The sequence below is a fragment of the Fonsecaea erecta genome (assembly GCF_001651985.1).
Source record: "Fonsecaea erecta strain CBS 125763 chromosome Unknown Scaff1, whole genome shotgun sequence".
Classification (NCBI taxonomy): domain Eukaryota; kingdom Fungi; phylum Ascomycota; class Eurotiomycetes; order Chaetothyriales; family Herpotrichiellaceae; genus Fonsecaea; species Fonsecaea erecta.
The window spans coordinates 3,397,844-3,410,332 of NW_017387244.1; the positions used below are offsets into that span (position 1 = coordinate 3,397,844).

Consider the following 12,489-nt stretch of genomic DNA (forward strand, 5'->3'; position numbering starts at 1 on the left):
CACCATCTCGTGCCCATCAAAAAGGATCTGCCACCCCCCATCAATTCCCCGAATTCCCATTATTCCACCACCTTTTTTTCCTTCAGCTTCTTCCACATCACATCATCCTCATCCCACTTTGTGCTCTTCCTCTCGCTTTCCTCGACCTCAACCTATTGCTCAACCCCGAGTTGAGATGTTCAACAGTCTTTACCCCTGATTATCCGTGCGGCCGCCCGCTGTTTCCCACCAATCCTTCAGGTCAAGCTGTCTGCACGCGTCCTGAGTCGAGGCCTGTCCCTGGCCTTCGCCGCCGTCCCGAAAACTGATTCCGCACCTTACATCATCCCCTCAACTGCCCGTAAGTTCTCAGCCCACACAACCCGCTTTCCGCCGTACTCAGCAATTTCATAATGCTCTCAAATCCCTTGGTCGATTGCCGTCCACCGCTGCTCTATTATTATACTACAGCTGAACGCTGCTGCCCTCAGATGTACTGACCCGTCGGCTGTCTCTAGGTGCACTTCACAGTATTTCGATCCGCCCCAAGATGTCAACCACCATTGCCTCGGGGCATCCATTGCCTCTCACAGCTCATTCACACCCTGACAATCCTGTTCCCGAGGAACCCATGTCTTCGAGAAGAATTTCAATCTCTGCCTCGCAGCTCTCACACTCACTCACCTCGAATGTTCCCTCCAGCTCCTACTCCGACAGTGCCTCGAGCGTAGACACAGAACCCACCACACCGACCACCGAAACCCTCTCAGATGTTCCCTTTGAGGAATTGGATGGCCAAGCACCTCAAAGCCCACAGGGCAAGAAAAGACGGGCTTCAACGCTGTTGGTCTCTCAAGATTCGGAAGATGCGAGACGATTTCTCGGTGAGCGGGGCGCGTCGACTGCAATGATCCAGAAAGCGTGCTGCGGCGGAGGTTGTTGCATGCTGCAAGAGCTGAAAACCAAGAGACCTCGTCCCGGTCAAACACCTCTCAAAGTCCCTCAAAATCTCGCCTACCAAAGCTTGAAGATCAACCTGGGCGACCTGAGTTTGGACAGTGACCTCTCAGGCATCGTCGAGGTACCTCCCAAAACAGTCTCTTTCGAGTCCTTGTCGACTTCGCCTTCGCGGACCTACGCAGAGCCTCCACAACAGCGAAAGCCCGAAGTTCTGAAGCATCCTCCCAGTTTCGTCACCCCGCACCCGCCCTATGAGGTATTTTCAGCCCCTCTGTTTCACGCCCGCGAATTGACCAGGCCTGGGGCGGAGAAAAGGACATACCACTTCGACATTGACGTGACTGATTACCCTAAGGAGAGTGGGGATGTCGACTTCGTGGTTGGGGGGGCCATTGGCGTGTGCGCCCCCAATCCGCCCGACATGGTCGACCAGATCTTCGATTTGTTGGGCGTCCCTAGTTTTGTGCGCGACAAGCCGATATTGCTGAAGACGACCACGGGAAGGTGGCCCACGATCTGGGGAGAAGAGGAGGCTCGGGAATTGGTCACCACACGAAGGGAGCTTTTGACTTGGTGCTCAGACATTCAGAGCTACCCTCCCACCAAACAGCTGTTCCGGCTCTTTGCCGAGCACGCAGAAGACGAGAATGAGAAGACCATTCTGATGTTCTTGTCTTCAGCGCAAGGCCAGGCGGCGTTTTGCGATCTCCGAACGGGCCCGTACATCACGCTGCCTCAACTTCTTAGTGCCTTCCCCTCCTCCAGACCTCCGCTCGACCATCTCCTGTCGGTCCTCAACCAACTCATGCCTCGATTCTACTCCTTGTCCCAAGATCCGACCATCTCTTGCCAGCGAGACGGCACACAATGTCGGCGATTGATCGAAATTGCAGTGACGGTCCACGAAGCGGATGACTACGCCACCGGCAAGCGAACGGGGGTCGGATCGGGATTTCTAGAGAGGCTGGCGCGGCAGGTCATCCAGGCAGAGCGAGAGGGAAAGAACCCTCGCGACTTGGATTTAAGAGTTCCGATGTTCCGAGGCCTCATGGCCAACCCATTGGCCCGCGAATTTGTCACCGATGGTCCCATGCTTCTCATTGGAGCTGGCGTTGGCATTGCCCCGTTCCGAGGATTCGTCCATCGTCGACTCAAGTCCGCCAATTGCGCAAACAAAGTTTGGGTGCTTCAGGGAGTGCGAGACAGCCTTCTGGACGAGCTTTACTCTGGCGACTGGGGCGTGCATGAGGACAAAGTGAAAAAGGTGGTCCAATCTCGCCGAGGACAAGGCCGTTACGTCCAAGAAGAGGTTCGCGCTCAAGCAGACTTGGTCTGGTTCATCATCAACGCCGTGGACGGCAGGATTTTTGTCTGTGGCAGTTCCAAAGGCATGGGTGAAGGTGTGGAAGCCGCGCTGATAGATGTGGCAATGGCCAAGGGCAAACTGAACCGCGAGGAGGCAAAGAGCTTCTGGGACGAGAAGAAGAGTTCGGGTCAGTATATTGCAGAGACTTGGTGAGCGAAACCAAGGGGCCGGTTTGCGATGGACTTCCGCCTTGGAGTACCGAAGTCAGAACCACTGGGTGCAGACAACAGCTTCGGGGAAACGAGCAAGATATCTGACTCCGAGAACCTTGTGCGAGTCACTCGACCCAAAATACGAAACGACCGGGCCGGCAGTTACTGTGATGGATTTTATCACTTGACATGGATCATGGCGCATAGCGACAGGCGTTTTGGGACTGCGGCGCAATATATGACACGTGAAAAGGCAAAATGTCTCTGGGCATCTCGATGTCTGGGTTGTTTGACGTGCCGCGAAAAGCAGGGAACCATCCGGTTAGACCTAGGGTGGTGTTCTCATATTGTGTTCTCTGCAAAAGCTGCATTACCTGGCGGGCGGAACCTGTTAACTTATGTTCGATCCAAACCCTCAACAACTCAGGCATCATCATGTAGATTCTTCTTGGATATATACATATTGCATATTTGTCATGGTTACCTACATATGGACTGCGAAATGCTGACATGTATGGAGTTGTCCACCCTCTTGGATATTATGAGGAATTGTGAATACGAAATATGAAGACGAGAATAGGATGAATAGATCCCTAGTAGCACCGTTGGTCAAGAATTTAAATCCCTTTCGCTACATTTTCCCTGCCTACATGCTCGATTCCTAGGTATACAAGCTGTATTCGTTCGTCCTTGGACCACAAGTCTTCTCACGGCCAGTCTTTGTCTCTTGTGCCCCCAACCAAGAAGAGGAAGAACAGGTGCTCGTGCCCGAGTATTCTCAATCACCGGGGTGGTTGGTGTTTCTCGATCACCATCGTCTGTGGAGGTCACACCCTATGTTCTGAAGTTGCCTGTCTGTTTTGGCCCAGGTGATTCTGCATTTGAATACTTTCTGAGCCGTATATGAAGCCCAGGATGTCTGACGTGCTCCTCAGACTTGCCCGATATAGCACATAGTCGTCTAGGCTTGGGAACCGGGAAGCTGGGTCCCGTGGGTCGTCATTACTTGATATATCCCAGGTCGCGAAACGCTCTGTCCAGGATCTCTCGTACGATTTTACCCTTGCGCACCGTGTATTCCTGCATCGACTCGCCCGTCGCTTCGGACATCGCCGCACACTCACGTTTGACGGCGGCATACCGCTCCCGGTCGTCGGGCGACGTGGCCAGCCACTCGCGGAAGATGCGGTGCCTCTCGACCTCGGGGCAGTCGGACCCGAAGACGTGCAGATTGACGGGGTACGCACCGGGCCGGTCGCCCTCGTCGACGAAGAAGCGGTGCTGGTGCCACGCCGGCTCGCGGAAGAGGAACAGGAAGCCCGCGCGCCCGAGCGGCTCGACGTACGCCGCCTCGTCCTGGACATCCCTCACCACCAGGTCGACGTCGATGACGTCCTTCGCCGGCAGGCCGGGGACGCTGGTGGATCCGGCGTGGAGAACGGCAACCGCGGTCGCGCCCAGTGCGGCTTCGATACGCGCCTTGGTGTCCAGGAAGCGCTGTGGCCACGCTGGATTGGGCTCGACGATGGCCATCTTGAGTCGCGACTTGCGGTGGTTCACCCGCTCCAAGGAACTGCCATCGTCAACGTACTCTCTGACAATGTCTTGGGGGGAGAGCGGCATGGCTGTGAGTCAAAGAACGGCAATAACGAGTTGTGACACGATTTCTTTGCAAATGATGTTGTGCTGAGAAAGTTGTTCCTCTCGTCGTCCTCGTTCTACATTATGTACAACGTTTCTTGGCGACTCCACTCGTTGTGATATACACCGTGTGTGACACTCAACCTGCTGGGGCGTCTGCTCGTTCTTGTCAGCCCTCTCGAAGAGATACAGAATATCCAAACGAATAGCGAGTCTAGTCAGTCTTGATGTTGATATCGACTCCGAAGACTCGTTCAAGTCGGACGGATATCCGGGTAACCGGGTATGTCATAAGGTTCGGGGAATCTGTATGACCAGCAAATCAATTCCCGTGTCGATTTCCCGTTGCTGATACATCGTTCGACTGACTTCATGCTGGCTTGTTATGTCCCACCTACGGACCAAGTCGTTGGAAGATGGACCTCGCACAGTCGCCAGCTCCGTCTCGCAAAGCCACAGTGAAACGGGTTTCGTTGGCGTGTGTGGCCTGCCGGGGTGCCCACGTGAAATGCAATGGCAAAAGACCCTGCGAGCGGTGTTCCTTGGAGGGCACTGAATGCCTGTATGCCCCATCTCGACGAGGAGGTCTGAACCGGGCCGCTTTGGTGGCCCGACGAAACCTTGTGGTGGCCGTCCCTTCGACCACTTTCGCTCCGACGGAGAATGCTTCTGCCTCGTCAGGGGGTGATCCCAGAAAGACACGAGACTATCTGCCCACGGAAGAATGGAATGGACAGCATCTCGACGACACCCTGGGCTCGCACGTCGCCAGTCCCGCCAAAGATCCGCTTATCCATCTCTATTACAGGCACTTTCACAAGTTCCATCCTCTAGCTGTGCCCCTTGCACACCTCGAGAGATTGTTGATTGCGGGGACCACCAAGTTGGACTTTCACCCATTGTTGGCCCTGATGCGCTACATCGGCTCTCTGTATTCCCGCTCAGTCAACTCCAACGAGCTGAAAGCCATTGCGGCCGACGCCATCCTCGAGCAGTTGTCACAAACCCCACCGAGTCCGGTCATGGCACAGTGTTATCTCCTGCAGTCTATCTCCCTTCACTGGTGCGATGAGCGGGAGCGAGCACAAGACAGCATGGACACTGCAATCCGCATCGCACTTCGACTCTCGATGAACCAGGCTGATTTCGCCCTAACCCACGGCGAGGGCGACCCCGTCATTGAGGAGAGCTGGAGGAGGACGTGGTGGCAGATCTACATCATTGACGCCCACTACGCAGCCATCCGACATGCGATGACCTTCCCGACCAGCGACGTGGACACTACAATGGAACTGCCCTGTGAAGAAGAACAGTATGAGTCGGGGGTGAGTCGCCTGGAAAGCTGCTCCTTCGTCCAAATTGAACCTAGACCTTGGATTCCACCGCTTGCTAACATTTCCCTTCCTCTGTTCTTTCCTAGATCATTCCAACTCCGAGGACGCTCGCCGAGTTTGATGCCCGCGAATTTGCCTCTGATGACCTCGTCTTCTCATCCTTTGCCTATCTTATCGGCGCCGTCCGCGGGATCGCATCGGCAATCAGCAGATTCCTGACCAGCGTGGCGAATACGAGCGACTCATCGAGTATTCTGGAGGCTGTCGACGCGGCCATTGATGGGTGGTTGCTCTTGCTCCCAGAATCTAAGAGGATCGCTGTGTTTGCCAGCGGCGAGACGGACGAACACATGTTCCAAGCACATATGGCCATTCACGCGTGAGTTATCCAATAGTCCATCCAAGAGGATCTTTCCTTGGTCGACATCAGTGGTATTCCAACAGTGTAAAATGGAAAGGCTGACTTTCACTACCGTGTTAGGGCTACGGTGGGATTCCACAGACCTTTATCAGAACTTCCCTACGACTCTCTGGAGTATTCGTCCTGCTGCTCAGCCGCCCCTCCAGAAGTTTCGCCTTCGCTCGAGCAATCATTCCGTGGCATTCATACCACCCGATGTCTCAGATCCACAGACTGCCTCGTGCAACTTCTTTCCATCTCCTCGAAGCCGGCATACCACACGCCGTTTACGGTCTGCATGGTCTCTTCTGTCGTCCTCGCACACTTGTCTGCATGCAGGCTTCTTTTCCAAGGGCAAAAGTTGGCAGTGGCGCGCGATCAAATACGGATGTGTATTGGTTGTCTCCGGCCTTTTGCTGGTGTGTGGCCGCTCGCCAGCAGGAGTCTGTGCGAGGTTCAGACTGTTGCCCGAGAAGTGTTGGGCCTCAATCATCCACATCAGAGACACAGGCTGGTGGACTCGGAGCTGGCGACTGTCGGCATGCACCAACACAGCATGCTGGCCACGGAAACCCTGGACAGTTTCACGGACTACTTGAACTTGGACGACGTGAATCTGTCCGCAATGTCTTGACTTCCTGCTTGGGGGTAATGGTCCATTACGCTTCCATTGGAAACTGACCTTTTCGTTCTCGTGATGCGATCAGGCTCAACGGTAAAGGGTCAAGAGCACTACCAGTTCTGCGGAACAGCATCAGTGCGCCGCGTGCGTATAAACAGCGTGAGCCTTGTGGGAGTACTTAATCAGAATGCAGAGGCCTCTTATAGACTTCTCACCGACATCGAACGCCGGATACTTGCGTGTCGAGAGTGTCGGGATCCACTTCTATACCCGGGAAACCACAAGGATACACAAACCGGAGCCCCGGAAGCGCTTCAATACCCGAAGGACAATTCTGCACCAGAAAAGCCCAACCAAACTTCGTCAGATGCAATTCAAGCACTGCCGCACCCTGGATTGTCCGGAACCCGGGATCCAACAAACGCCATGTCCGGGTTGCCGACGCCGGGTATCCAAAGGTGTGATGGCCTGACTGCATTTAAACTCATATATATATTCCAAGCTGGAGAACGGTCAAAATCCTGCATAAGTCGTCACTCTTTGCATTGCTACCACATCCCACGCCCTAACGATGACCGCAGCTTCCACGAGTAAAAGCACCATCAGTGTCCTCCTCCTCGGGGCCACTGGGTCCCTTGGGTCTCGCATTCTGGGCGCCCTGCTCGAAAGACCTTGCGTCGATGTCACCGTCGTCGTGAGGAACCGGGACAAATTGAACTCTATCCTCTCACTCCGGGAGAACTTGTACCAACAGACACCGGAACCTGATGCTGTATCTTCGCCCCAGCGACAACTCTCTATCATCGAGGGCAACGCCGCCGATTCGAACCTTTTAGCGCGAGTTATGCGAGAAAATTCCACCCGAGTCCTCGTCAATGCTGCGGGCCACGCTCCCATGTTCTCGCGGAGGGGTTCTCGTTCCGTCCCAGGAGAAGACAGCGAGGCCCTCAACAGCGACAATGAAGTGGCCCGCATCGTACGTGCTTCTGTCGATGCGGTAGAGGCAGTGGCAAAACCAGCAGAGGCCTGTGCAGCTGACAAGAGAGTCAGAGGATGGTTCATAGGCGGCATGTTGCTGTTAGACTTCCCCGAAGCGCATGACGGAAGTGCTAAACACCGGACGGCTGAGAAGGATCCCCGGGCTCTGGACAACTAGTATGTTCGACGTTCTGCTTTCGACTTTTGAAACCTCGAGATCTTTGCCCTCAGTATCATCCCTGATGAGCTCCGCTCTGATTCCTTGACAGTCTACCACTCTATCTCCACCACCGCCCTCTGGAATGCATCCTGCGATCGTCCAAACATCTCGACTGGACGCTTGTCTGTCCTGCGAAGATGATCCCTCGCCCACGGCGATCCCATCCACCTTCTCCTTCATTAGCCATCGCATCTGATGACGCCTGGTGTGGTACAGAGCACAAGGATCCGCAAACCCGTTCATCACCCGCAACCCTCCTTGCGAGCGCTGACGTGCCCCCAAAGTGGACTGTCTGGCCCTCTCTTCGCATGCTCCCCTGGGGCATCGGGCCGCTGCTGGAGATCATTGCAAACTCTGCTCGGTACACGGTCACATTTGAAGATGTGGCGGAATTCATCGTCGACGGAATCGTGTGTGAATACGAGTTGCAGCGGCGGGAGAAGCAGGTTGTGCCCAACAAACACCACGTCGACCACGACCAGCCTGCTGCTCTGGAGCAGGCCGTTGGCCCCAATGGAGAACGAGAAGCAGCGGAAGACACGTGCCCGAACGGCGTTTGGATCAATAAGAAGATTGGCCTCGTTGCCTCCGGCAATCCTTGAATTGGAACACAGGCTAGACCCCTACCTTAACCGGGTCTAATCTTTTGTGTGGTCCTTGTGTATTCGAAAGAGGGACTTGGAAGGGGTGCTGGAGAGAAGCTGTATATATATATATATATATGTGTGCGTGCGTGTGTGTGTGTGTGTGTGTACGTGACGTTTCACACCTCTGTATACTCCTTGATGGCAAAACAGAAACCCAGTTCTCTCGTATCCTGCACACCTGAGACGTGGCCCTCTCTTCTACTTGGGAGCTTGTTATACATATGCCCTGCCATCTGGCTAATAGAACAGCCCATTGAAGTTTCCTGAAATAGGTGTCGTTGTGCACACATTCCGTCTTGTGGTTCCTGGGAACAAATCACGTACATGGCTTCAGGCTAGGCATTTCTGGACGCGCGCTGGTGGCTATTTGTTAAAAACGCGCTCTCCGGTAAAATGGAATGGATGTGAGGACTAGTATAGGAGTGGTTGCAGTCCTGCTTGATTGCTCATTCGACAGTTGTCCGCATCACAAAGAGACACCTCCGCTGCGCGCCCCTGTGGAAGCTCCAGTCCCCTGGCGCGACCCACTTCTTCAACTGCTAGAAAGATGCGATTCCACTTGGCCGTGTGAGGGCGTGCTTTGCTGCAACCTGGACGGTAGCAGAGTCCTCGAAGGGGTTTCAAGACGCGCTGCCTGCATCGGTGGTAGGGGCGGTTGAGTTGGCGCAAAGAGTCTGGTCGAAGGTTGTCGCACTGGTGTGTCGGGGATGAGAGTTAACTCTCGTAGTCGGCCACGTGTTGCCGTGCTCGAAAAACTCCTCGGTAGGTTGGAGAGTCCTCTGGTTTGTCCTGTAGTCATGCTATACTGTGCTGTGTGGAAAGAAGCGCTCTTTGGCGCTCATGCAGGAGCAGATTTTCTTGGGAGAAACTTGAGGGGTCGTTCGCTGGTGAAGGATGAAGTGGTTTCTCTCAGCTTCTCGATCCTCGAAGAATGTCCAAATACAAGGTTGCCAGGTCCCAGTCCGGCGAGGCGTCACTGCTGTCTTTATCCTTGACATGAATCCTCGTGCGTCGAAACAGAGACCGGGTAGTTTCGCTGCTGAGGATCGAGGGCACGCCGCTGCCATCGGTGACCGAGTCGAGCAACCCCCGCAGCAGGGCCTCGTCTTCTTTGCCCACACCTTTCTGGCTGACGTCTTTCGGAGCATCATCCGGACCTCGACTGCTTGTGGCGTCACCCTGGGACCCAAGGTAAGAAACCTCAACCACCATGCCTCTGAGGTTGGGACCGACCTGGTTTGGTCGGGAGGGCGTCTTCAGATCCCCGATGCGGATGGTCCACTCGCCGTTCTCCAGGGACAGCGCCGTGCCGTTATCGATGATCATGGACTGCCGGTGCGCCCATTGCGGCTGGAGTTTCGTCCCGATGAGTTGGGTGAACGAGTCCGCAGAGCTCGAAGGGACGGTGACAACCGTAAATGCGGGGGCCGCCAGCGCCGGCTGGTCCGTTGGCGGGGGCGGAGATTTGTCTTTCGGGATGCTCGTGGCGACATACGTCTTGGTCGGCGTGCGTGATAAGGTCAATATACTGAGTGACCGACGCAGAGACACGTCGGTGTTGGGGAGCAACGAAGAGGTGTCGACGAAGAGGCGGTGGTCGAGGTGGAAAGACGGAAGAGGTTCGGCGGGAAAGGAGCGCGAGATGTGCGATAACAGAGCTGAAGATGGGGAAGACTGGCCTGGCGCGATGGGAAGGATGAAGACTCCTGTCACAGCCATGTTGAGAGTAGAGCGTGTTTTGGGTTCCTATCGATATAGACGTGCATATAGTTGGCTAGGTGTGTATATATATACATATATATATGTATGTATGTGCGGAGGACCTTTCAGGGCGGCAAAACCTGCAGGAATGTTCGTTTAGTGCAGGGGTTTAAGCTTAAAACTAGCCGGCATCTTTAACGAAAACCCTAAACAAAAGTGGGGGCCGAGGCCGCCCCTGAAACTCCAGATTCAGGCGCGTGTTTTCTATTTGCGGATCTTACAGCATTTTGTCTCCCTGCCCGTTAGACTACGTCTGCCACCGAGATGCAGATCATCCCTCACTACCGCCCAGCCATTGCGTCAAGATGATACTGATCCGGCGACTCTGGCTGTTGCCAGCATTCTTCCTGGCCGGTCTACTCTACTACATTTACCTCTACCCCAGCGATCCCACCGCCGTCCCCTTCCCTCCCTCGGGTCACAAGACCACCCTACACTGGACCAAGCGTCCCGAGCGATATCCTCCTGCAGGTTATCGAGAACTCCCCACGGGCCCTCTCGAACGAATCCCCGAGATCCAGTTCGACTTCGCATCGCACCCCGAATCCGCGGAGGCGAAGAAAATCCGAGACCAGAGAAGAGCTGCGGTCAAAGAAGCATTCGTGCACGCCTGGAGTGGGTACAAGAAGTATGCCTGGGGGCAAGATGAAGTTGCGCCGCTTAGCGGTGCGTTTCGCTCCAGTTTCGGCGGCTGGGGGGCGACTCTCGTCGACTCCATGGACACGCTCCTCCTCATGGGGCTGAAGGATGACTTTGACCTCTGCGTCGAGCAAGTCAAACACATCGATTTCACTACCAATGACGTTGAGACATTGAATGTCTTTGAGACCACGATCCGCTACCTCGGTGGCCTCCTGGCCGCATATGACCTCACGGACGGGAAGTACGGAATGCTGCTCGACAAATCTCGGGAACTGGGCGAGATGCTCTACTCGGCCTTTGACACGCCCACCCACATGCCCATGACGCGGTGGACCTGGAAGAAGACGGCCCTCGGCGGTGAGATTGAGCCCGCGACCCACACGCTGCTCGCGGAAATCGGGAGCTTGACGGTCGAGTTTACACGGTTGAGCCAGCTGACCGGCGACATGAAGTACTTCGACGCCGTCCAGCGGATCGCCGAGGAGATGGAATGGGCTCAGAACACCACCCGCATCCCGGGCCTGTGGCCGACCATCGTCAATGCCAAGGAGATTACGTGGAACTACAACCATTTTACAATGGGCGGGATGGCCGATTCAACCTATGAATATCTGCCGAAGCAGTACTTGATGCTTGGAGGCCGCGACCAGAAATTCAAGCACATGTATGAAGAGGCCATTGACACGGCAAAGAGGCACCTCTTCTTCCGCCCCTTGGTGCCAGGGGGTGACGATATCCTTTTCAGCGGCAACGCAGCCTTGACTGCTCTGGAGACGATCCCCATTGCCAACATTGAGCCGCAGGGCCAACACCTGGCTTGCTTCGTGAGCGGCATGGTCGGCATCGGTGCCAAAATCTTCTCCCGGCCTGACGAATTGGACGTTGCTCGTCGGTTGGTCGATGGCTGTGTCTGGGCGTATAATGCAATGCCGTCAGGCCTCATGCCCGAAACCTTCCACATGGTAGCATGCCAGGTCGGCACGATTGATGCACCGCCCGGAAAATGTGACTGGACTGACGACAAGTGGTACGAGGGCGTGTCTCGGAAACATGCCGCGAGCCAGGACACCGCCAGTATGAGCGCTGTCGAGCGCGGCAAGAAATTGGTCCAGCAGCGTCGCCTGTTCCCGGGGTTCACCGACCACGGCGACAACCGATACATTCTCCGTCCGGAAGCCATCGAGTCCGTGTTTATCATGTACCGCATTACGGGAGACCCACGATACCAAGACATTGCGTGGAAAATGTTCCAGTCCATCCAGAAAGCCACGAGAACACCCATTGCCCACGCGGCCATCCACGATGTGCGGCAGGCACAGCCCGGGCAAAGTGACCGCATGGAAAGCTTCTGGCTCGCCGAGACGCTGAAGTACTTTTACCTGGTGTTCAGCGAACCCACGGTGGTGAACTTGGATGAATGGGTCCTCAACACCGAGGCGCACCCGTTGAAGAGGCCGACGACGTGAGGACTCGTTGACGACTTGGATAGCTCCAAGACAATGCCTCGTTACACCTCATCCTCGACAGTAACCTGGAAGCGAGGGCATTGGGTCGTGCCCCAGCAGAGAAACATGCGGAAAATTTCTAGGGTCCAGGCGGCTCGATGTTTGAGCGACGCACGCTGCTCTCGGCCACTCGGCCGCTGTCGTTTCGACTCGACAAGCCTCCTCAATCCATCTTCAAGCTTCAAATTGGTCGGGCAGGACCAGCAGCGAGACACCTCTCTCTTATAGCACTGTATTCTATCGGAGTACACCACGCCCACGCACGAACTCGGTGCGCGAGTC

General features: G+C 55.4%; 5 protein-coding genes across 5 annotated transcripts; 3 read left to right on the forward strand and 2 right to left on the reverse strand.

Moving 5' to 3' along the window:
* Positions 1–529: 529 nt before the first annotated feature.
* AYL99_01197 (hypothetical protein) lies at positions 530–2,458 on the forward strand (the record flags this gene model as incomplete). Its single annotated transcript, XM_018832713.1, has 1 exon — positions 530–2,458. One exon carries the CDS (start codon positions 530–532, stop codon positions 2,456–2,458), a length of 1,929 nt encoding a protein of 642 aa, XP_018698592.1.
* A 1,001-nt stretch (positions 2,459–3,459) lies between these two features.
* Positions 3,460–4,080, reverse strand: AYL99_01198 (hypothetical protein; the record flags this gene model as incomplete). Its single annotated transcript, XM_018832714.1, has 1 exon — positions 3,460–4,080. The coding sequence occupies one exon, from the start codon at positions 4,078–4,080 to the stop codon at positions 3,460–3,462; it is 621 nt and encodes a 206-aa protein (XP_018698593.1).
* A 434-nt stretch (positions 4,081–4,514) lies between these two features.
* Positions 4,515–8,254, forward strand: AYL99_01199 (hypothetical protein; the record flags this gene model as incomplete). The annotated part of the gene is made up of 6 exons (XM_018832715.1): positions 4,515–5,423; positions 5,519–5,811; positions 5,914–6,442; positions 6,554–6,902; positions 7,036–7,609; positions 7,702–8,254. 6 exons carry the CDS (start codon positions 4,515–4,517, stop codon positions 8,252–8,254), a joined length of 3,207 nt encoding a protein of 1,068 aa, XP_018698594.1.
* A 954-nt stretch (positions 8,255–9,208) lies between these two features.
* Positions 9,209–10,018, reverse strand: AYL99_01200 (hypothetical protein; the record flags this gene model as incomplete). Its single annotated transcript, XM_018832716.1, has 1 exon — positions 9,209–10,018. One exon carries the CDS (start codon positions 10,016–10,018, stop codon positions 9,209–9,211), a length of 810 nt encoding a protein of 269 aa, XP_018698595.1.
* A 347-nt stretch (positions 10,019–10,365) lies between these two features.
* On the forward strand, positions 10,366–12,168 carry AYL99_01201 (hypothetical protein; the record flags this gene model as incomplete). The annotated part of the gene is made up of 1 exon (XM_018832717.1): positions 10,366–12,168. One exon carries the CDS (start codon positions 10,366–10,368, stop codon positions 12,166–12,168), a length of 1,803 nt encoding a protein of 600 aa, XP_018698596.1.
* Between the last annotated feature and the right edge of the window lie 321 nt (positions 12,169–12,489).